This window comes from Mus musculus, chromosome 19 (genome assembly GCF_000001635.26).
Source record: "Mus musculus strain C57BL/6J chromosome 19, GRCm38.p6 C57BL/6J".
Classification (NCBI taxonomy): Eukaryota; Metazoa; Chordata; class Mammalia; order Rodentia; family Muridae; genus Mus; species Mus musculus.
Genome location: NC_000085.6, coordinates 59,281,434 through 59,305,914, shown reverse-complemented (window position 1 = coordinate 59,305,914; position 24,481 = coordinate 59,281,434). Strand labels below are relative to the sequence as shown.

At 40.7% G+C, this 24,481-nt stretch overlaps 2 protein-coding genes across 2 annotated transcripts in view; one reads left to right on the top strand and one right to left on the bottom strand.

Moving 5' to 3' along the window:
* Pdzd8 (PDZ domain containing 8) overlaps positions 1 to 9,831 on the top strand; it is a 49,697-nt gene extending 39,866 nt beyond the window's left edge. Inside the window, exons 4-5 of the mRNA NM_001033222.3 lie at positions 595 to 757; positions 4,207 to 9,831. Of these exons, the coding sequence (NP_001028394.2) occupies positions 595 to 757; positions 4,207 to 6,392 (2,349 nt within the window). The 3' untranslated portion in view covers positions 6,393 to 9,831. The remainder of the gene's footprint in view (positions 1 to 594; positions 758 to 4,206) is intronic.
* Positions 9,832 to 9,902: 71 nt separating this feature from the next.
* The window catches only part of Slc18a2 (solute carrier family 18 (vesicular monoamine), member 2), a 35,135-nt gene continuing 20,556 nt past the window's right edge, over positions 9,903 to 24,481 (bottom strand). Inside the window, exons 11-16 of the mRNA NM_172523.3 lie at positions 21,738 to 21,816; positions 21,517 to 21,568; positions 20,593 to 20,656; positions 18,747 to 18,866; positions 18,480 to 18,613; positions 9,903 to 12,103 (exon numbers count right to left, since the gene is read on the bottom strand). Coding sequence (NP_766111.1) covers positions 11,999 to 12,103; positions 18,480 to 18,613; positions 18,747 to 18,866; positions 20,593 to 20,656; positions 21,517 to 21,568; positions 21,738 to 21,816 — 554 coding nt within the window. The 3' untranslated portion in view covers positions 9,903 to 11,998. The remainder of the gene's footprint in view (positions 12,104 to 18,479; positions 18,614 to 18,746; positions 18,867 to 20,592; positions 20,657 to 21,516; positions 21,569 to 21,737; positions 21,817 to 24,481) is intronic.

Sequence of the window (24,481 nt, the reverse complement as noted above, 5' to 3'; positions counted from 1 at the left end):
GAGAATTTTATACTTGTACCATGTCTTTTGATCACATTCTCTCCCCACTCCCTCCTCCAATTTTCCCAGACCCTCCTCAACACATCCTCTCTCCCAGTTTCATGTCATCTTTTCTAATTTTTAATAATTCCAATCAGTGCTTACATGAATGTGTGGGTATCGGGCTATCCCGTGGAGTATGGGCAGACTACCAATGATGGCCACACACCCAGAGAAAAATAACTCTCTCTTCCCCCAGCAGCCAATAGCTACTCAGCCAGACTGCCCCCAGAACACGTTCCTCTCGTTATTCCATTATTATCTCCTGTTCCTCTTCCTTGTAAGAACACATGTGGTCCAGTTGGTGTTGCCTGCATGCATGTGGGTATGAGGCCATACACGGGAGCATAGGCAGACCACCTTTTTTTATTGTTTTTTTTTATGACCACATTTAAGTCATCATAATCTGAAAGTATATTTATATTTGTTAGTAATGTCTTAATCTGTCACTTATCTGTAATTATAGTCACAATGATTTAAAAGTCACGACTGTGATACTCTTATCTGTATTACTTTTATCTCAATGTTTTCTTTCTTTTTAATCCTTTATCAAAGGTTGAATTAATAAAAGGGAATTTACAAAGTGTCGGACTTACACTTCGTCTTGTTCAGTCAACTGATGGGTATGCTGGGCATGTCATAATCGAAACTGTGGCCCCAAACTCACCTGCTGCGATGGCAGATCTTCAACGGGGAGATCGGCTCATTGCTATTGGAGGTAATTACACACTGTATAGTATAACTTACGTGTACAGAGAAACTACAAAATTGGCTGGAGAGGTTTTTTTTTCTCTCGTCTCCCTATTTTTGAAACAAGCATCTGTTAGTTTTATAATGGAAAAATCTTCATTATAAAGAAAATTGCAAAAGAGGCCTTAGCATGCTTGTAAAAAACAAGAGCCAGTTTAGTCCTGATGTTTAAACATAATTTCATCTTTAAACCACTTCACTAAAATTTTCTCATTTCCTTTCCCTTCCCACCTTCTCCTCTATGTATTATTAAATACAAAATTAAGAGCCAGATAATAATGTCTTCCTGTATGTCCATTACCACATGACTTCTCTCATCGTGTTGTAGTACTAGAATTGAACAGGAGAGAAATGAATATTCCTTACCTGAGAGGGAGGATACACCTAACCCTATTCTGAGACTCCATGTTATGGGAAAGGCCTGTGGTTTGTCAGGATGCTATTATTCAGAATGCAACCCAAATCTCTATGGTAAATACTGTATACCTTCCTGTCAGCTAGATGGTTGTAAATAATAAAAATAAAAATGAGTTATCTGCTTGAGTGTATATACATAATAGCGGACTCAAATGTACACAACAGCACAGAAGTAATCCAAGCCCTTTTCATATTTCATAGTACCTGGCCCACCTGGTGTAGGCTTTGAGCATATAAAAATGGCTATAATTTAGCTTAATCTTTTCAGAAGAGTATTGTGTGTTCTTTTACAGCTAAGACAATAAGGTGAAGCAAAAAGGAATTATCACTCAATATGTCAGACTCTGCTTTTGATTCAAATCCATCTTGACATTAAGATAATGAAAATGATTTAGTTAAGCACTTGGAGTTAAATTAGCATTTTCATGTGGAAATCTCTGATTGTGGTATATACAGGACCATTTATTCCATAGTCACCTGCAATAATAATGCTCAAAAGTCATTCTGATTCAGAAAAACTGGGGTGAAATCTAAGAGTTCGCTTTATTTATTTGTTTGTTTGGTTTTGGTTTTATCAAGGCAGGATGCCTCTGTGTAGCCCTAGCCGCCCCCAGAACACACTCTGTAGACCACACCACCGGGCAAGAACTTGCATTTCTAACAAGCTCCCTAAGTCATGCTAGTTTTCCTGGTTCATGGACAGAAGAGGACTTAAAGTAAACCTCATCCATCACACACCTCTGTATAGAAATATTAAAAAGTTCGTCTCCCTCACCCAAAACCATGGTTCAGTATCAATGGTTTTGCCTTAGTACATATCCTGTTTTGGCCTTATCTATAGGTTATTTTTTATTATTATTATATTATCGTTTTAATTTTTCTTTTTTTAATTGGGTTTTTTTTGTTTACATTTCAAATGTTTTCCCCTTTTCAGGTCACCCCTTTAGAAACCCCCCAATCCCATCCCCCCTCTCCCTACCTCTATGAGGGTGCTCCCCCACCAACCCACTCCCGTCTTCCCACACTGGCATTCCCTACACTGGGGCATCGAACACCCTCAGACCCAAGGGCCTCTCCTCCCACTGATGTCCAACAAGGCCATCCTCTGCCACATATGTGGTCAGAGCCATGGGTCCCTCCATGTGTACTTTTTGGTTGGTGGTCCAGTTCCTGGGAGCTCCAGGGGGTCTGGCTGATTAACATCGTTGCTCCCCCAGGGGGCTGCAAACTCCCTCTGCTCCTTCAGTCCCTTCTCCAACCCCTCCATTGGGGACCCCGCGCTCAGTCCAAAATATGCCTTTTAAGTTCTGTTTTCAATTATACAAGTAGCAAATACCTATTACCCCAAATAAATAAAAGTCCAAATCATACAAATCTTTACAGAGAAAAAAGCAAAAGTTAACCTTTTCAAGGTATCCAGTGTTCATAAAGGTACTAAGAAGTTTTATTGATTAAAAAGTCAGATATTGTACACAAGTTTCAAATATAATAGAAAAACTTTATTTAATGAGTATACATGTTTTATTTCCATGAGTGTGCGTGCACCACATGCATGCATGCATGCAGTGTCTGCAGAAGCCAGAAGAAGAAGCCTTTCCTGGGACAGGAGGTACAGAGGATTATGAGCCACTATGTGGATGCTAGGAGTAGAATCCCATCCTCTGAAAGAGAAGCAGTGCTCCTAACTGCTGAAGCTGTCTTCTCAGCACCACAGAAAACTTTGTTTCCTAGTGCCCCTCCTCCTATATACATAAATATATCCCTTGTCCCAACTCTGGGACACAAATTCAAGTCCTACAATATACTTTTAGTAACTCATTTCTTGAAATAAACTTTGCCCAATGTTCATAGGTATTTCTAAAATAAATTGTAGCTCATTTGGATTTACAAAAGTCTTAGTAATAGGAGATTGGTAGTAGTAGTAGTAGAAAGAAGATTGGCAAAATATATTCAGTTTCAATAATAGAATTAATTTTACTGTTTTCTTGATCTCTGAGCATGTTTGAAATAATCTGAAAGAAAAATCCAGATTCCAGCAAATGCTGGTACAGTGACCACCTCCAGAGCACCTGAGATGAGGGAGGTTTCCCACAGCACAAACGACAGAGGTGGGGTTGGGATGAGCTCAGTAAATGATGCTTCGTCTGTGCGTATGGCATGCTACGTGCTCCTGGGACATAGTGCTCTCAGACAGAAGCAGTAGAAGTTATTAAGCTACGTGAGTCAGGAAGATCCCTGTGAAGAAGCTCAGAATTCCACTGATGTTTTGAGCTGAAACTGGAAAATGTGATCACATGGATATCCAAGCTGCAAAGGTCTGATGGGAGATAGTTAAAGGTACTTGTGACTTAACTTAAAGACCAGTGGTCAGGAGGAAGAGCAGAACATCAAAGACCAGAGGAGCAGAACTCTGAGTTAGGATCGACACCTGTGGGAACAGGGGAGTCAGCAGTCTCCAGGTTTGCATTAGGAGGTAGCAAGTTGATTTATAGTCGGGACAAGACAATGTGTATTGTAGTCAACTTGTAACTTTAAAGCAACTTACCTTTTATACTTTTCCTTCTTAAAATGGTTGATCATTTATGGCTAATAAACAGGATCTGAGAAATGGTCTGACATTGGTTTCTAAATTTAAATCATTTGCTTGCCAGCACTGGACTTATTTGAGAACTTCCTTCAGTAAAATGTCAGCTTTCCATCATTCAGAGTAAGTAAACCTGTTTAATTAGGCCTTACTCTGCTCTCGTCCATAGTTCAGCTGGACATGAGGTTGTTTATGTCAAGAGGGACTGGGAAGCCATTAGAAATTAGAAGCTGCTCAGGGGTTTGTATCACAAAGATAACAGTATTTCCAGAGTGCCATGTGCTGATTAATTTGAAATTTAAATAAAGTCATTTTTGAAGCTCCCTATTGCTCTTGTTATGAAGTAATCGTGAGGTAGTCACAGTAACCGAGTATTGCTGTAGTTTACGTGCTTCCCCCTTTGAATCTTAAACCAGGTGTGAAAATCACATCGACCCTGCAGGTGCTGAAGCTCATCAAGCAGGCTGGGGACCGCGTGCTGGTGTACTACCAGAGGCCGGCTGGGCAGAGCAGCCAAGACAGCCTGGGCCAGTTGGAAGAAAGCTTCTTGTCCAGCTCCTGCCAGGCAGCCTACGAAGAGGACGCTGCTGGGCTGTCAGCGGACACTGAAAACAGAGACCTAGATTCTGAATTCGAAGACTTGGCGAGTGATGTCAGAGTACAGACAGAGTTGAAAGAGGAGACACAGCCGTTGAGTCACAGTCCCAAACGTACTCCAACAACACTTTCTATTAAACCCCTTGGCGCTATATCCCCGGTTTTAAATCGTAAATTAATTTCAGGAATCCACCCACCACCACAAAAACTTCCATCCAAAGAAGGAAATAAACCATCAACTCTAAAAACTTCAGAGACCACAGAAGCAGCACAAGTGTCCAAACCCCAAGGACCCACTTTCAAACCACCTGTGCCACCGCGACCACAGGGGAGAGTGCCTCTGCCTCCCACTGACACCTCAGCCCAAGCAGACCCGGAAGCCCCAGAAAAGCCAGACAAGGTGCTGCTCCCTCCTCCTCCTGCAGATAAACCTGCCGAGAAGCAAGTGAAGAGTGTGGATCAAGGAGAAGATGTGGCAGCAGGTAAGCAGTCTTCAGCGAAGCAGGAAGGAGTGAAAGATCTTCCTTCAGAAAGTTCTGCTCCTACTAAAGACTCTTCAGATGACCCTCAGATGTGGGAATCCTCAGAGGTTCTATATCGCAACAAGGTGGGAAAGTGGTCAAGAACCAGAGCGTCCTGTGTGTTTGACATAGAAGCCTGCCATAGGTACCTGAACATCGCACTGTGGTGCAGGGATCCTTTCAAGTTAGGAGGTCTCATCTGTTTGGGGCATGTTAGTTTAAAACTTGAGGAAGTGGCTTTAGGATGTCTAGCTACATCAAACATGGAATACCTTACAAAGTTCAGACTGGAACCCCCTACACCTAAGGCCATGGTCACTAGAACTGCACTACGTAATCTGAGTATGCAAAAGGGCTTTAATGACAAATTTTGTTTTGGTGACATTACTATTCATTTCAAGTATTTGAAGGAAGGAGAACCAGACCACCACATAGTTCCTAATGTAGAGAAAGAAAAAGAACTCCATTTGGTTGAGGAGGTTTCTACACTCCCTAAAGAAGAGCATTTTGTGGGACAGATGAGTTTGTCAGAAAATAAACATAGTTTCCAAGATACTCAGTTCCAGAACCCAACTTGGTGTGATTACTGTAAGAAAAAAGTTTGGACAAAAGCTGCTTCCCAGTGTATGTTCTGTGCTTATGTTTGTCATAAAAAATGTCAGGAAAAGTGTCTAGCTGAGACACCTCTTTGTGGAGCAACTGAGAGGCGAATAGACCGGACCCTGAAAAACCTCAGGCTGGAAGGACAGGACCCACTCTTGGGCCTTCCTCCTCGTGTTGAGATAGAAGCTAACAAGTCAGTCAATAAAACAACAGGGTTGACAAGGCACATCATTAATACGAGCTCTCGTTTACTAAATCTGCGTCAAGTCTCTAAAACTCGCCTTTCTGAACCAGGAACAGATCTTGTAGAACCTTCACCAAAACACACACCCAATACGTCAGACAATGAAGGCAGTGACACAGAGGTCTGTGGTTCAAACAGTCCTTCCAAACGAGGAAACAGTGCAGGAATAAAGTTAATGAGAAAGGAAGGAGGGCTGGATGACAGTGTTTTCATTGCAGTAAAGGAAATTGGTCGTGATCTGTACAGAGGCTTGCCGACAGAAGAGAGGATCCAGAAGCTGGAGTTCATGTTGGATAAGCTACAGAATGAAATTGATCAGGAGCTGGAACACAACAATTCCCTTGTTAGAGAAGAAAAGGAAACAAATGATACAAGGAAAAAGTCAGTTCTTTCTGCTGCTTTAGCTAAATCGGGAGAAAGACTACAAGCTCTGACACTTCTGATGATCCACTACAGAGCGGGAATCGAAGATATTGAAACCCTAGAAAATCTGTCTTTAGACCAGCACTCGAAAAAGATGAACAAGTACGCAGATGATACAGAAGAAGACCTCGATAGTGAGATAAGCCAGTTGATAGACTCTCAGCCATTCAGCAACATTTCCGATGACTTGTTCGGCCCATCTGAGTCAGTGTAATCAATAAGCTATTTCAACTTTCACATGGATGGAGGGGACAAGACGTATCTGAAGTGCCATGGGTACAGCCACGTTCGGTTCTCTCATGGTACACTTTGGCCTGCTTCTATAGTTACTTGCTTGTATGAGAAAGAAAAGGTAGTTTCCAGCTAAAACATGACCAGCTCATCAAATTGGTTGTTTCGGGTTGTGCTTATAGCTTTGGCTTTTTTGGATTTATACTGGGAATTGGGTTTTATTAATTTATTTTTAACCTTTTCTAATTATGTAAGCCAACTTTGTGTTTGTGTATGTGTGATGTCTCACTGTCATTTTTTTTTTCTTTCCTCCTGGTTTTTTAATTAGTGTTAAATAAGATCCTGTCTAGATTCCTGAAATATTTTCTTTCATTTTCATCACGGTTATAACAGCAAATTTCTTGCATGCCTAAATTGACAATAATCATTGAGGGAACAGGTTTGAGTCTTCTTCCTTCTACGTTTTGTGGTTTGTCAGCTGTACTTCCTTGATGTTTTTGTTATACGGGGCTTGGGGGATTTTTGTTTAATTTTATTTTGCTTTTATTGTTGTTGCCAAATGTAAATGAAAGCAGACCCTACAGCTTTAATCTGTTATGCTTATATAATTTTTTTTACATATATTGCTTGCTTCTTACGCTTCTGCGATATTTTTAAAGCTTTTATGCAGTTGAAATGTAGTAAAATTACAGTGATTAACTAGGAGAGGTTGCATTGAATAGAGAATAAGTGCAAAGTCCAGTTGGTCAAGAATTTTGTAGGCAGGATAATAAGATTTCATTACAGTAGGATTTTGAAATATCTTTCAAATGTTGATGCTTTCCTTTTAAGTGGAAATTACGGACACTCATGATGACTTCATCTGTGGTTCTCTCATAGGACATAAAGCATATGCAAGGACATTTACAATCGCACAGGACTTATTCTGAAAATGACTGTATTGATAACTGGCTTTGTTTGTATGATGTGGAGAGCAATTATACAGACTATGTTTACTACATCATCTGGTGTCTTGTGGCCTTAAAGGACTGTCGGTCATTCTGAATACTTTAGTAGTTCAGACCATCTTTATTCATTGTAAAGAAAACTAAAAATAGACAGTATGCATAGTTCACTAAATGAAGGCCTGCTATGACAAAAATGAAGGCCTGCTATGCTATTGGGCCCATCTAGTGGATGCTGGTAATGAACAACTGAGAGAAATATATGAACTTAACCCCTATTGATATATCTTAAAAGTCTAAGCTTGTTATACCTATAGAATAGAAAAGTGTTTTCCCCCTTTACAGGTAACTTCTATGATAACACATAAACCAACTAAATTAAAAAATATATGGAATAGCTCTTTGGCTGCAGAAAAATGAATAGTATAATAGTAAAAAGGCTTGCCCAGGCTGTAGCCCAAACTCCCAACAGGAGTTTCAGGTCAAGCTCCTTAGTGAGCTGTATAGCCACAGGCAGGTTACAAAGGGTTCTGCAGCTTCCCCAGCTCCAAAGGTCCTTACACTTCTCACAGGACTGTTGTGAGGAGGACAGGAACATCACTGCAAAGGCGCTTTGAAGAGTAAATGCTGTAAAAATAAGAGGTATTCCTTACACAAGAAAACATTTCTGAGTATAGAAAAGTTACTCCAGTCATAAACTCAATAGCTAACTCTCACATTATTAAGTGAAATATTGGGGCACAGACCTACCTTTGTCAAGTTTATAGCAAGGCTACATCTGTGTAACCTCACCCCCACTCTTTTACTGTTTATTTAAGCATGCTCACAGTTTAAAAGAACACCACAATAGAAGGACTTCCCACAATAAATCCCAGAAGCTAAAGTGTTCCTCCATTTTACACTTGAAACAATCTGCCCAATGTATAGCCGTGTTTCATCTTGTAAACAATAACTTGCCATTGCTACCCTGAAGGTGGTATGGCTGTAACTGGCTGGTGTGTTGATGGATCAAACTATGGAAGTTTTAGTGGTGCCCAAGCATGCTCCTGCACTGATGCATTTGGAAGAGCTGTAGAAATAATGCAAAGCTTTAGTTCTAAGAATCTACTCATGCTTTAAAGTATTTATCTCTGTAGAACCACAATCATGGAAAGCTCAACAGTGCTGCTAATCATGTTTGTAAAATATACCTTTAATGTAGTGCAATATTTTTCTATTGGGAGAGACAGTACAGGCATCACAGTTGGGAGCTCCAATACCCTCAAGCATAGTAAGGGATAAGGCTTCAATTTAAGAGATTGTGTTATATTACATTACTCATGTAATCTTGCTGCCATGCTATGTTATCAATAGCTAAAATAATAATAAAGACTACCACGGAAAATAAGAATATCTTCATTTGATGACATCTAAAAACAGGTGATTGGTTCTCTGGCATTATTACCTGGTATAATCTGGCCATGCAGACAAGCTAACGATCCACTTTTACTAAACAAATATGTAGACCTGTCTCAGAAAAGAAGAAAAATTAAACTATTTGAAGTGTACGCTCTTCATTGTTTTTAAGTTGAATGGCTGAGTTAGACAAAATGAATAACATTTTAGTATTATTTTGCAATCATTTATTTGTTTTTTTTTTTTTTTTTTTTTTTATTTATCGTGTTGCTTTTTTGAGACAGAGTCTCTTTGGCTTCAAACTCAGTAGAGATCTGTCTGCCTCTCCTCTGGAGTGCTGGGGTTAAAGGCATGCACCACCATGCCAAGTTTTACTATATTTCTTAGCACCAGACTTCGTTCAGTAACACTAGAACTTACTGTGTAGATACTTTCTCATTCTAAGAACAGGCTAAAACTTTGAGAGTAAAATCTACCTTAAAAAAACAAACAAACAAAAAAACAAAAAAAAACCCTATAAAGACATTTTAAACATATTTGGTTCTAATAAGTAAGATAGTGGAGTTTAATTTTTAAGTCCCCTAAAGTTTTTAAATCGCTTCAATTTAAAAAAAAAAAAAGTATTACTTTAATATTTAAATTGAAGTGACAGCTTTCCTTACCCTCCCCTCAAAAGGCAAACAAGGGTGGAAAGGGGGGTTACCTTCATCCTTTCTGATCCCTTAATGTTCCTTAAGGTCTGAGTAAACCAGGTCTCTAATCCTGGAAACTACAATGTGTACCACCTTCAAAATGATCCTTATTTCTAGGTCTTTCAGAGCCTGTTCTGTCGTCATATAGCTAGGAATTACCATTCTCTTCATCAGAAAATTACCTGTTCACAGCAATTAGAGCAATTCATTTGAGTTAAAGTCCAGGGCAACTTTACTGTTTTTCCACACTGATAGGGTATAACAAGTCTATATTTCATTTAAAGGAAGCAGTGGGAAGCCAAAGAGGATGGTTTACCCTAGCCTGGAGTGACTTGCCTGATGCCTGCAAACACAGAGAATGCTTTTTAATTAAATACTTACAGCCAAAACAGTGTCTGTGTATTTTATCCCGGCAACAATGTTGATGAAATGGTTTATAAAAGAATACAGCCAGGCACAGCACAGTGTTCAAGAAGATTTATTAAGTAATCTAACTAAAGTGCAACCAGCACAGATACAGTTAGCAGTCAAAAGGAAGTTGAGTATTCATTACTACCTCACTAAGATTTTTGTGTCTGAATTACCAAGTACAAACAAAAGCCATCTCTACTTTAAAAATAAAAATAAATCTTCAGAGAGCTGTAAGTTCTTTGTTCTGGTACATGCACAGTCTCTTTTAAACGCTATTTTCGGTCTTGTGTACCCAGGAGATTAGTCATATAAATGTCTTTCCTTTCCCCTCATAAACAACTTATCCTTTCCTCTCCAAATAGTTCTGCAATTTTTCTTTTTTCTTTGGAGAGCAGTAACAGGCATGCCTTTGCTGATCGTTTTTACTGAAACTGAAGCCTCAAAAGCAGAAATGACAGGAATCAGTTATTGTATATGGTATTGTGGGTAAGGACAACTACAAGGCCTCTCTCACATCACATCACAAGGCATCCTGGAGAAGGTTAAGCCCTGCCCTTTTAGCCATGTAAGAGCAGCCATCTTTCAGAGTTGCAGACCCATGACTGTCCAATGGCTTAAGAGTGGGAACCCAATTGTCCCTTAAACACACCAGACTTCACATCACCAGGGTCCCACAGAAAGCTTCATAAAACAAAAGAAATATTTGCCACTTTTCTGAAGAATGTGGATAGCCAATAAGATTTGAGGGGTTGTCATCCTAAAGTTCTCAATGTCCAAGGTCACACAAACAATTAAGCTTAACAAAACTGACAGTTTTTTTAAAACAGTTTTTTGACAGATACTATTTGAGACAAATTCTATACTGTGTTTGCATTCCGGAAGATTGTAGTCTCATACAAAGCAATTGTAGATAGAGTTCACTAACAGCATTAACTGGCACACTGAAAAGACATATCAGTGTTGTCATGCTTAGAAAAGTTATTCTACCCAGCACACAAGATGATACAATAACACATATCATTTGTAGATTGTTTTTTTCCTGCTTCAGAAAGGGGAGGTGTCCTAACCACTCTATTATCTTTCTTAACATAATCGTGTTAGCCGTGAACAATTTTATTTCTTCATCTTTGCTTGAAATTCATTTCTACATTGATATAAACAACTTTTAGGAGTCTAAAAAATAACAGCAACTCAAAATTAACATCTCTAGAAAAACACTTGGATGACCTGCAAGCAGGTGAGAGATGTGATTTTTTTTTCACATTATAACAGCTTGATGATAGCCTTGTTTACTGTTCCAGAACATGAACTGGATTGATAAACCTTAACATATTCAACCTTGACTGTTTAAAGTGCAGAGTTTTATTTTCACCCAGTAAGACCATCAAGAATATATAAAAGAAAGCAGCATTTGGGTTCTTTCCTCTGCTTTCAGAACATTCACTTTTTACCCCTTGTTGGCTTTAATTACTGCTGCCAATGATATGACACAGAAAACCATTTACAACCACCTCTTTCCAGGTGAGTGGTTATAACAGAAAACTAATGCCAGCAAAGGTTTATGAATAAGTCTGAAAGATGGCTGATAAAGTTTCTTGTCCTTTGTATTTAAGATGACTAGCTTTTAACTCATAAATACATTGGTATTAGTTTCAAGTTAAATAACAACACATTCAGTGTTGGTATACAATGCATTGTCTTACACGATTCTGTTTCTCAGACTGCTAGTTTTTTGTTGGAGAATCTCAGATAATGTGTGCTTTAAACACTCATTACCAGTATTCAGAAAAAAAAAAATAAGATTTTTTTTGTCCAAGTGTTGATGAATGTAAGTTAAAAAATTATATTTAATTTGGATTCAAATATTTATACATTTACAGTATACCTATTTCGTCAAAATATATTGTATAATATTAATAAAATCAAATACATAAAATAAAGTTTTCAACACTATTTATACAAACCCCTAGAAAAGTTGCTTTTTCTTTATAAGGCTGTTGGCAGTCGATCATAACCATGAAAAAGAAAGTATCACCTTTGGTTGTTTTACTCTATGCCAGCAATGGATGGCGTGACTAAGACAGCTCTTAAGTCATCTCACTGGAGACACATGTACACAGTTAAACATTGGGCAACGTTAGAGGGGCTCAGTCACTCTCAGATTCTTCATCATCACCGACGGGGTACGGCTGGACATTATTCTGAGTGTACATCTTTGTCTTAATGGGGCAGTTGTGGTCCATGAGGATAGCCTGGAAGCAAAATGCAAGTACATTAACTTCTTGTTTTATAAAGATAAAGAGGTTTTAACCTACTGTTAAGGATTACTGTTCTGAAAGCTGTATAATAGTCATTCGAAGCCATCGAATGTCTTGACCCTGAAGGTCTGTGGTCCTCCACGCAGTGGAGAGTTTCAGGCAAGAAGTAAAACATCTAGAATGTTTTCCTTGTACCTGTTGGAGATAGAAATTGAGTTTTTTGACTCAAAGGTAGGTTAGGTTTTAGAAAAGTTAAACTGAAAATTTTGTATGGGGAGGGCCTGTGGACCTCATTACATCCAATTTCCACTTTATAGACTGCCACAACAGGGAACTTAATGATGTTTGAAGAGAGCTCTTGTTGGAAGTATAGGGATCCACTTCACTAGTTCCAGTCATGGACCTTGCTCTGGTGAGAGCCAGACTATTTTACAATATGTTAAGACCACATTCTGCTTACAAATGTGATATTTCGATATCTCCCTTTTTAGATCCTACTTTATAGCACAAATGTACAATAAAGTTCCTCTGCCCTTTCTATTTTTGAAAATTAAACCAAAACTAAGTGTGACTGCAAAATAAAAAAAGAAAAAAATGATGCTTTCATTTCAGAGACTAAAGCTTTAGCTTTCACAATGAGTCTAGATGAGAAGTTGAGAATGGGTAGAGGCTTAAAGAACTTGATCAAGGAGAGCTGGGGATCTGGGTTGGTGGTTAAGAGCTTTGGCTCCCCTTCCAGTGGACCCAGATTCACATAGCAGCTCACAAGTGTCTGTAACTCCAGTTCTAAGGAACCTGACTAACACAGACGTGTAGGGAAATAAAAATTTAAAAAGAACTTGACCAAGGGCTATATACCCTGGCCACCGAAATCTGCGGATGGTTAAGTCCTTTATGTAGAATAGTCTATCTGCATAGAACATATATCTGTGTTTATTTCAAATCAGCTTTAGATCACTTGCAGTACTGAACATAATAGAAATGTGCACTGTAGCTAGGGAATGATAAAGAACTGTACAAAATAGCTTTTAGTTTGGATTCAGTGGTTGAGTCTACAGAGCTAGAACTGGCGAGTACAGAGAGTTAACCGTGTGCATTACGTGCAGAGGAAGAAACCCAGGCAGCCTCAGGACAGACTGCACTTTTTACACAGCCCAGAGCAGCTGGAGAAGTGCAGTGGGAGGCATGTGCAAGCCAAATTATCTGGTGTGTCTGGGCAGTTTCCCTCCTTCATAAGAAACCATTCCCAGCAAGTTTTTTCTTTCTTTCTGTGCAGTCTGCAAATCTGAGCAGATTAAAATGTTCTAATACTGCCTGTGGCAGTCTGTCTTGATGTCTGCTAGTTATTCTCAGCTCTAGTCCTCCATATGTGATAAGACTCAGTCAGTGTTCAACCCTTTTATCATTTCCCAAGAGATTCTCAAATGATCTGCTGTGTGGCACAAGATAAGGACAGTGACCCAAGTCAGACAGTCATCTCAAACTCCCTTTCCAATTATGCTGCGTACTGAGTGAATTGATAGTTGTACTTAAAAGATTTGATTATTAAAATAGTTGAGGCAACAGATTATACACCTGAACCATTCTCCCTGCGTTATACAAAGATTTAGCCATTGAAGCAGAAAGGTAATCTCCCCAGATTAGTGATTCTTAAGGAAATGTGCCCAGAGAACACTGGGGAGATGGGCTGGGGGTAGAGTAGAGCTGATTAAAAATGAAATCCCAGGTAACTACCTTCACAGCAACAGTGCTATCAACAACTTCCAGAAACACTGCCTTAGTTACAATATATTAAGATTATAGCAGCCATCAGCTGACATACTCCAAAGGTATGGTCATGTCCCCTCAGGGCCACAGGTGGAAGACTCAGTTGAGGTTGAGGGTTAGCAAAAGTCTACAGATAAAATGAGAGCTTTAGGTGAACCCTGAAAGATGGGACAGTTTGAAGACAGGTTTGAATAGGCAAATCATAGATTATGGAGAGCAGTAGGTAAAACACACTAGACTAACAGCTACCAGAGTTCATGTTAGGAGGCAATAGAGACAGCAGTTGGAAAGCACCACCAAAACCAGGAAAAGGCATGATCCTTGACCTGAACTTGGCCCACAGGCAGCACGGCCACTTTGAAGGGCATCTCTCCATTCTTCCACTATTACACTTCTATAGCTAATCTTAACTGCTGGACTGGACATAGAATGTGGACTAGATAAAAACTGTTCTGAGAATTGTTGTGTGTGATAGGGCACACCTTTCATGTTAGCACTCAGGATGGAAAGGCAGATACGTCTCAGAGTTTGAGTCCAGCAATCTAGAGTGAGACCCTGTCTTTAAAAGCTACACGGGGATTAGGGAGATAGCATAATGGGTAAAGAAACTTTGCCTTGCAGGGATCTCCCAAAAGCTTTACTGGGTGGTAGTTTTACTTACCAAAAAAAAAAAAAGTTATAAATGGTTAAGTAGGTCAGATGGTGTGCCTTGAAAAGAGAGGCACACAGCACTGAGCAGGTAAGGCACGTGCATGGAAGTATTCAATGGCCCACGTAGCAGGCAGGGAATTTATGCTAGCACTCTATGTAGGGCTGTAGAGCAGGCCTGGATAGAGGAGCAACTGGCACCAAAGTCAAAGCCAGTCCCCTGCTAAATACCTAGTTCCCATCACCATACACAGAACAAACCTGGGGTCTCCAGGGTAGTAAAACGCCAGATCAAATGACATCGAAAAGGAAAAAAAAAAAAAAATTCAGTGCTGGGTTAGTGAGACAGTAAATGCTCTTAGTAGGCTCAACAATCTCAAATGTGAGAAGACATGCGTCCTAGTAGAAAAGCTCTGCTCTTTTTAACATAACTAGAAAAAAAAAAAAAACAAACCCAGCAACCCACTATGTAATTACCCAGAAAAGGGACACGTGTCTACAAGTAGATTATAATGTACACCTCATGCATACACATCTGTTAATAGCTGCTCCATCTTTACCCAGTCCATGGCACCCAAGAATAAGAGTCCTTTGTATTGTATTTTATGTGTGATGACGTGGTATACATGCACGTGTATGTGTGTGTGTGTGTGTGTGTGTGTGTGTGTGTGTGTGTGTGTGTACATGTGCAGGCCAGAGGTTGACCAATACTTTATATATTGAGGAAGGGTCTCCCTTGAATCCAGAGCTTACCAATTTGGCTAGTATAGCCAGCCAGCTTACTGCAGGAATCCTCTGTCTCTTCCTTCCTTGCTGAGATTATAGGTGGAGAGCCACACCTGCTTGACCTTTACATGGGTGCTGGGCATCTGAACATGCATCCTCCTGTGGCAAGTACTTTTTTCTATTGACTTATCACTGAACTGGAGTCTAAGCTAGAAGGACTTTATATAGCCACATTTACAGGAGTCTGCTATCCACAGATCACCTCCTTTCCTTCCTTGGCAACAGAAACTTAAAGAATAAGACCAAAAGGCATGCCCTAGCTTTAAAAAAAAATTAATTATTTAAACCTTTAAAAAGCAAAACCTATCTTAGAATTCTTGTGTTCTCACCTGGGAGTTTTGAGAGGCCAGGGTGCTAGCTATGTCATTGTTTTAGGGAGCATTGCTCCTCAAATGGTAGTGTCGATATGCCTTCCACTAAAAATGTTTCCTTTGCCTCTCTCAGTAACATTATTTTAAAAAGAAACCTGACTGGAAGGAAAGCTGTAGTGCTCACACGCAGTTCACAGGCAGCCATGACTTATTGCACAGGTCACCAGCAGTTCACTACCAGCTGTGACTCATACTCCAGAAAACATAGGCCACTCTCCTTTACACAGCAGCATGAGAACCCTGTCACCAGGAATGACTCAATGAAAGAATTCTTTGCTGTCCCTCATGTCTCCTGTGTATGAGGGCTGATTAAGCCCCACCTCAGCACTTGCATGTTGTGGGGTTTCCCGGGTGTGTGCTGATCCTTCCTTACGGCACACATCCTGCCAAACGCACCTTTATCATTAGAGACTATCGGCTTCACCCACATCTCCGTTCTGCTTGCACAATAAACAGGCATCAGCTGCTGAGTGCCACCTCCGATGTTACCACTGTGCCAGCTAAATGGCATTTCTCCAATTATGGGCATCCAATGATAGGCAGAGAAATGCACATCTCAAGATTTACTAATTTATCTCAACAGGCACTGTTTAAGGATTGTGACATTTTATAGTGAAGCGGCTTTCTGAAAACCTGTCATTCTTTGCCTTCCAGGGTCATTTCCTCCACTTCCTTCATTATTTTGTTTATTTGTTTTTGTTTTGTTTTTAATGAACTAAAGCAATGGCTTACATGAAGAAGAAAGACTGGTTTTTCTACCATCATCTCATCTTTTAAAACACTGTGGCAGCTGACTAGATGGCTTCCCCTCTCCACCATCTATCTTCTCAGCTAGTCTCTGACTTCTTTCATTTCCTCTACTACCTGATGCTGCCAACCAGAAGATAGATAACACAACAGCCACTAACATCAGCAATGCCCACCCAGCAGAGACTTGTTAGCAAAAGTAATCTCTTGCCTTAAATGCTTGAGAGCTGCTGGGTAGACAGAATAGTCCAGTATTTTAGATAAAGCAGGAAGGATGTGTAGGTGACTAACTCACTGGGTGACTGCCTGGACTCTCTTTTATCTCTCACAGTATTGTGCAGTATTATCATTTCCCAGTGCAATGAAGAAAACTGAGAATTGCATAGTCCTCTGTGGGGAGACAATGTAGCTGGCCCCAGGCCCATGCCAGACCTTCACCATCCCTAAGAGTTTATAATGATCTCCTGGGTGACAGAAACATTTACTGGTAATTCAATTTCTTTAGTCAAAAAGGTTTGTGAATAACCTTCATTCAGCCTTAATCAAATTATTGATAATACGGCCACAGAAGAACAGCTTTCCAGTGCTGTGCTGAGTCTTCTATCTGCCTCTGAAGGATATGCACTCAGGTCAACCAAACAGTAGTGCAGCTGTGATGCACACAACCAGGCTGAAGTAGGAATTCAGAGAAGGAAGGGCAGGTGCCTCCTTTCCTAGGAGCCCAGCCATGAGAAACCCTGAAGTCTCTAGTCATTATCTTGTATAGTTCAGCACACGAAGTCAGTGGCCAGAGACGAATGTGTTTCTAAATTACAGTAAATGGATAGGTGAATGTGAAAAGCCTCAGACAAACATAAGTTATACAATCCAAATTTTGGTTCTGTTTTTAAATTCACTCTAGGGGAAACCCACCAAAGAGTAGTTCAAAAAAAATGATAAAGGTGTCAAAACCTGTTCAATTTCAGAAAGCACCATTGTGCTGGGCTTGTGGCACACGCCTGTAATGCCAGCTGCTTCTGAGGCCGAAGGAGGAAGATCCTAACTTCAAGGCCTGTCTGGTCTCTTACAGAGTAAATTCAAGGTCAACCTGGGCAACTTAATGAGAACTTGTTTCAAAAGAAAACATTTTTAAAGGTAAAAAGAGGGCTAGAAATGAAATGATAGTAGAGCGCTTTGCCTGGCACACACAATCCCCATTTATCGGAAGAGGGAAAACCCAACAGAAATCACTTCTGATCTATTCCAAAAGAACGTAACAAAGAAGCTCTTAGATCTGTCCCTGAACACAAGACTACCATGTCCCAGGAGCTCTCCTTCAGCCCCAGTCCAGACTGTTTCCTTTCAACTGAACAATATCAGCATCTGATCTTTTAGTCTGGGGCACTGCTACCAGGACAGACTGTGAGCAGCAGCAGTGAGCTCTTTTGTTGAATAAGGTAAACACCGTAGAAAGGGCACAAGTCTCATACAGCTCTCACTTCAAATTTAGAGCCAACAATTTGAACTTGTTCAAAAAAAAAAAAAACACTTTATTCGTTATAGCTTGTCTATGACTGTGCTTCTAATCATGAAAATAAATAGTTCCATTTGCTCACATGCATGCCCCAGGGTGTAAGTATGATCTTTCATAAAGACCCTTAAAAGTATTTCTAGAATTTTATGTCTGTAGGACCAAGACAGCAACTATCACTGAATAAAGTGAGGCTAGAAGTCACTGGCACCATATTGTGGGAGTCAGGACAACCTTCCAGGACCATAGACAATTAGATTGAATTGTTCTAGGGTTCTCTTTGATTGCCGAGATTTATACAATATGTACAAGACTAGTTTTATTCTTCAAATTTATAAACATGAGGCTTGAAAGAAATGGCTGAGTAAGTAACAATAATAAAAGAGGTTACTGTCTTGTGTCAGTAACTAAGAAGGAGATATTGCTGCTTCTGTTTAGAGGTTTCTATTGAAGAGCAGAAATTATTTTAGAATTGAACTATGCAGAAACTATCCAGATGGCCATGGAGAAATGATTGAAAAAAAAATAGAGGCTTTCTTACCATTTTTTCTTCCTTAGCAGGTGGACTTCGAAGAAAAAAGCAGAGTGGAGCAAAAACAATATCAATTATCCCAATAATTGTCATGAGCCAAGGAAAGCCAATTGCCTTTGCAATAGCACCACCAGCAGAGGGACCTTTGGGGAAACAGAAAATCAGCCCTTTCTCCAAACATCTTATTGCCAGAAAATGTAAAGATTTCTGTATTTCTAGGAGGTTTTATCTGTACCACATTAAAGTAAAGGTTTTCCTGAAAGCCAGTATTCTTACCGATAGCATACCCCATGCAGAAGGCTACATCTGCAATGGCATACACACTCCCATAGACAGACACGTGCCGCAGGTCCACCAGGTAGCCCATGATAGGCATCATGGAGGAGTCCACCATCCCTGTGAATAGTCAAGGATCAGTGTATGGAAAAGTGGTATGAGCCAGAAGCAGGCTAGATGTCATCGACTGTGTCCTAAACTCAGTACATTGCCAGCTCTTTCCCTTTGTCCTTTTCACATGCTTTTCCATGACAAGACTCCCGACAACAAACCTTTCATTGTGGATAGTCAGCAGAAGGGTTCAGACAGGACTGGAATTCAAAATTCTTGAGTCCTTGTTAGGCTACCATTTGTTGGTCACCTGGCCTCACCTTGTCATATCTTTGAGGTAAGGGAACAGGATGGTACCCAGTCTTCTGGCAGCTCACCCACGGCTCTTCAGATCTAGTAGATTACAGGCCGCTGGAACCTGGCCTACTAGCTGATGCCTGCTTGATCCACTATTTACTTGATTGCTCTTCTTTTGTCACTTAGCACACACACACACATAGCTCAGCCAACCTCTTTCCCACTCATCCCAACACCAGGCTATAGACCATGAGAGTTACCAAGCAGAAAAGTGCCCAAGAAGGCCAGAGTATTAGAATTCAAAAGAAGGGTGAGTGTGAGCCTACTCCTGCTCAGAAAACTAAAACTTGAAGAGCATGGCTCATTAGTAACAAAACTGACAACTAAGACCAGCATGACAAGCTGTGGTCTCTTGACTAGGAAAGAAAAGACCAGAGAGAGCACATGTGCTCAGAATTCTGGGTGCAAATCCTAACTGAATGGGCATGGTCGTGACTGAGTACTGTTTCCCTCTGTCTAAAAGGGGTGATTGGAAAGTGGGTTTGGTGACTGAACACAGTAAACTGATACCTGTTGGCACACAGCAACAGGTGAATAAGAGAAATAGCGTGCTCTCTCTCCCTCTCCTCCTCCCTCTCCCCCTCTCCCTCTCCCCCTCCCCCTCCCTCTCCCTCTCCCTCTCCCTCTCCCCCTCCCTCTCCCCCTCCCCTCCCTCTCCCTCTCCCCTCCCTCTCCCTCTTGTATTGGCTGATCATCTGATTTGTGCAGCCTTCTATAGAGAAAGAATAGATGCAAAACATAAGAGTTGGATATTAATCCAAGAGTTGAAGAGAGAATTACACAGAACTGGTATTGTAAAGGTCCATGAGGAGACCTAAGATGCCAGGACCACCTAACCTCCTCTGGAGGGTCAGAAAATATTCCATGCATTCTCTCTGCTATCCTACTCAAAGACTAAATTCCTGGCAATATGGTGTAATGGATTTGGCCTTTACTTCTCTCGTGATCAATCAGGATTTATAAGTGAGAAACAAAAGCATACCATCAGTACAGACTTCCTCTAATGTTTTGTATTCCTTGACCTGTGAAAAGTTCCTTCAGGGCACAAGTGCATAGCATGGTAGATCACCCACCTGCATGTTCTTTACCAAGCCTCATAAAAAAACAAAAACAGAGACTCAACCAAAACAAAGCGTGGGAAGTCTGTCCCCAGTCTCATTTGGGAAGGCCTGCTCTCAAGTTTGAATTCAATCAAATGTGCTACATATGAGGAAGCTATGTTTGCCAGAGCATGACAGTGTAGCCACCTGATTTCCAGCAAGCATCTTCATGGACTTGGACTATGGGGTCTTCTTGAGCTATTCTCATGGCAGCCTCCACAGCAGCTTCTGGAAATCCAGGCTCTGTGCCTACCTACCGTCTGTTCACTCTTCACGAAGAGAATCTCCACTAGAGAGAAGGCAGTTCCAGATTGAGGCCCAAGGCCCAAGTGACTTACCAATGGCAAAACCAACTCCAAAGTTGGGAGCGATGAGTCCGTAGATATTTTTTGCAAAAGGAATCTGTAAGAGGAAGTTAATGTGCTAAAATAAAAGATGCAGACTTGAATAAATCATCCTGGGAAAAGTCTTAAAATACCTCTTATCTGGGCCTAGTGGACCCATTCCCCTTTGAAAGAAATGGGAGCAGAGAAAGGAAGGGGGTGCCACTCTAATCTTTAAAAGAAGCCAAAGCCTTGATTGAGGGTGTAGTTCAGTGGCAAGTACTTGCCTACCATGCACGAGACTCTGGGTTCGATGTCCAGGGCAACCAGTCAATAAATGTCTGCTAAAGCCTGAGATGTAAACTCTGGCTGCTGTGTGAACTTAATTGCATGGCTTCCTGTAAAGACTGCTTCATCCACCCTCAGCTTCAATAGCCATATCTGAGGAGACATTGGCCACTAAACAATGTTTGTCCTGGGGTAACATGTTGTTGTTAGGGGTAGTTACCATTAAGTATTTAAGACACTGTAATGTTTCATCAGCCATGCCTCAGCACTTGCAAGAATGAGGCAAAGAGAATTGTTGTGAGTTCTAGGACAGCCTGAGTTATATAATGAGGCCTTAAGGAAAAAAAATTTTAAAAAAATAAAACTTTAAAAAATAAGATAATAGTGAGAAAATAAACTTGTTAAACTACATAATAAAATATCTTAAATAGCATCTGACCTAATATTAAGTAATATACCCACTGTAGTCTTCCCAGAAATGTTTAAATTGACTTTTTAAAAGTGGAGTAAAATGAAAGACACAATAAAACCGAATTATTAAGAAACTCAAACTGTTGTAAAATGTGACCTGGTGAGTCTCACCCAAGATAAGAGCTTCAGTCCCCACACTCCCACCCCACAACCGCCTGTCAGGTGCAATCTTTTACTCACACATAAAATGCTGATCCCAACAACTATCATTCCCAGAAGAGCACACAGCCACCTATCAAAGAAAGGGCTCATCAGTAAACGAATACTTACACTGTGTGTCCCAAGATGCATCTTCAATGAAAATCACAACAGTTACTTGTAATAGCTAAGACAGAAACACTGAGTTTCTTCAAAGACCCAGATCATTCTCATAATAATTGGATGCTTTTATTTAATCCTACCTTCCCATTTTGTGTGCAAGTATCCCAAAAATATTGGTTCCAATGAGATAAGAGATGCTCGCTGGCAGGAAGGCAACGCCTGTGGATTTATGAAAAGGACACCTTATCAGTGCTGTGGGAGTCACACGCCAGGAAAACTAATAATCACGGACACCACGGTGCTGATTCAAGAAGATGAAAGGAAGTCTGGGGCCTGCACCCAAGCTGCTAATATCCGGTTTCAGTCTGTGCCCTCCATGGCTTATTCATCCCAGAAAGCTGCCTAGATGCTCCAGAAATGGAAAGCATTTCTCTATCAGTGGCTGCATCTCACTTCCATCTGAGTCTGATGACACCATTACACATGGACCTAGAGAGACAATCCCCAGCCATGGGAGCCTAGGGATGGTCACCCATATGGTCTGGGCATTTACATATGTGTCCCCATCCCTTCTGCAATTTTTGACACACAGGTACGGTCATTGAAAGAAAGAATTAGGGGAAACTGGGACTAAAAGAAGGCCATTGGAACTATCCAAGGCTTGCAGTTACTTTTTCTTGTAACTTTACACAGGTGTATGTCTCCACACAAGGCTCTGTCACACAAGCAGGACTGCATTATACCTATGGCTCCACACCCTGCTTTTCTCAGTTAACTATGAGCATCTTCCTTTCTAAAAGAACAAAACAAACAAACAAACAAAAACTACTTGCTCAATTTTCATTGTAAAACTATGACTGACAGATACCTCATATCTAGGAATTAATGTCTCTCCAAGAGGAGACAATGCAGTAGGAACCATTTTCAGCTGGCAAGGACAGAAGTTGCTTGAACATGGCCAGCACTGAACAAAAGGCCCATCAAGGCAAGCTAAATGTATACACAGGGATCTGTCTAAGCTCCATTGCCTGTCACTGGGATGATCTCTTGACAAGAGACTATTTTTCAATTTCATAATTTCAGTACTTTTTCCTTGAAATTAGATATACTAGACTTAATTCCAAACTTTGCTCTTAAATATTAAGAGCCATGTTGTTTCCCAACCATCTCCATGTATGCAACAAGTGCTGGAATAGGCGAGCATGGTGATGTCTTTTTAAGAATGAGACACTAAGCCAGTAAACCACATGAGAAGCTGTCAGAACCCTAGCCTCTAACATACTAGGAATCTCAGGTTAATGGGTTCTGTGATCAAAACGCAAAAGAGAACCGTGCCAGAACTAGCTGGGATTATTCCTATCACACCTAGCAAACAGTCATTCACTATAATCTAATCTAGCAAACATTTACTGACAGCCATGTGCCCAGGACAACACCAGGTTGCCTGGGTACTGTCACCATGGTGTTGTTGGAGGGAAGAATCAGATGGTGTTTGATTTGTGATGTGGCTTGCTGAGAATAAAAGATACTGTTCCGAGCGAGAACCCTGAACCTGCAGCTGGTCATACTCTTCAAAGCAGACAGTATTAAATCCTGGCCCCCACTCTGCATACCAGGTTGGACTTGGAAATAGAAACTATATTGACTTTGCCTCAGGATCAGTTGGAACCAAGGGCCATGGAGATATAAATGCTAACTGTGAGAAAAATAGCAGCAGAACAAACAGCCACTGACGTATGGCCTCAGGGTCTGAGAAACAAAACTGAAAGGAATGTCCTATATGGACTGAGGACCACATCCCATATGACAAGGTAGCTGCTACCTAACACATCACTGCCCTGAAAGACTGCAGTCCCGATGTTAGAGGAGATACTCTGTAGAAAAGATGAAACAAATTTCTACATGAAAATTTTGAGTATTATTTCATTAAGATGAGATGTTAAATGTTAAAGAGCAAAACCCAAACCCTCATGTATATATATCATTGCTGACTGAACCAGTCAACCAAATAATCCACTTGACCTTGGCCCTCAGACAGCCCTTGATGGATGACGCCAGTCAAAGAAGATATCTCAGAGGGCCCGGCTGGAATCACAGGATTCTAACATATCCTGCCTCAATCTAGAACCCCCAAGTGGGACATGCACAGACTCCTCAAAAGCCAGTGAGCAGCTTTACCTTCTCAACTTGAAAGAGGGTGCCAGTCTCACACAGGACTGAGAAACTCGGTGACCTTGTTTCCCATGGGAGCAAGGCCTCTACATTGGCAGACTGCATCATGATTTTCAAGCAAAAATGCATCAGATTAGAAAGAATGAACCAAGGGTTTGCTTGAACTTAAAACTTGCTAGATAAACGTAACAAGTTTCAAGTCCTTTTAAAGCACCATGAAAAGCCATTGCTCTCTTTTTGTACACTCTGGGTGGATGTGAGTCTCAGATGGCAAAATTTATCATATGGCTGAGAACAGCCTTTCCAGACTGATTTCAGGGACATAGCTCCATGCAAGTCCCATGTCCTCATCTCTGCCCTGACCTGCTGGCCTTCTCCACACTGCATACAATAAGTACCCAGCAAGCAGGACCTATCTCAGTTTTCCCATAGCCTAGCTATGTTGTGTCAGGCACAAGGTGCCCCAAAGCATGACTGATCATCAAAAGAAAAGGGTTCTAGGTGGATGTGATAGCAAATGCCTGTAATCTGAACACTCTGAATGCAAGGGAAGGAGCAGCTCAGTAAGTTAAAGGCCAATCTGCTCTAGGCATCTGGAGAGACCATTGTTCCTCAAAAACAGGATTCCACAGGGACGTCACAGGTGGCAGCTGACTTTATACCTCACAAATTTCTATCCTCAGCAAAAATGACAATAATTCATTCTAGGACT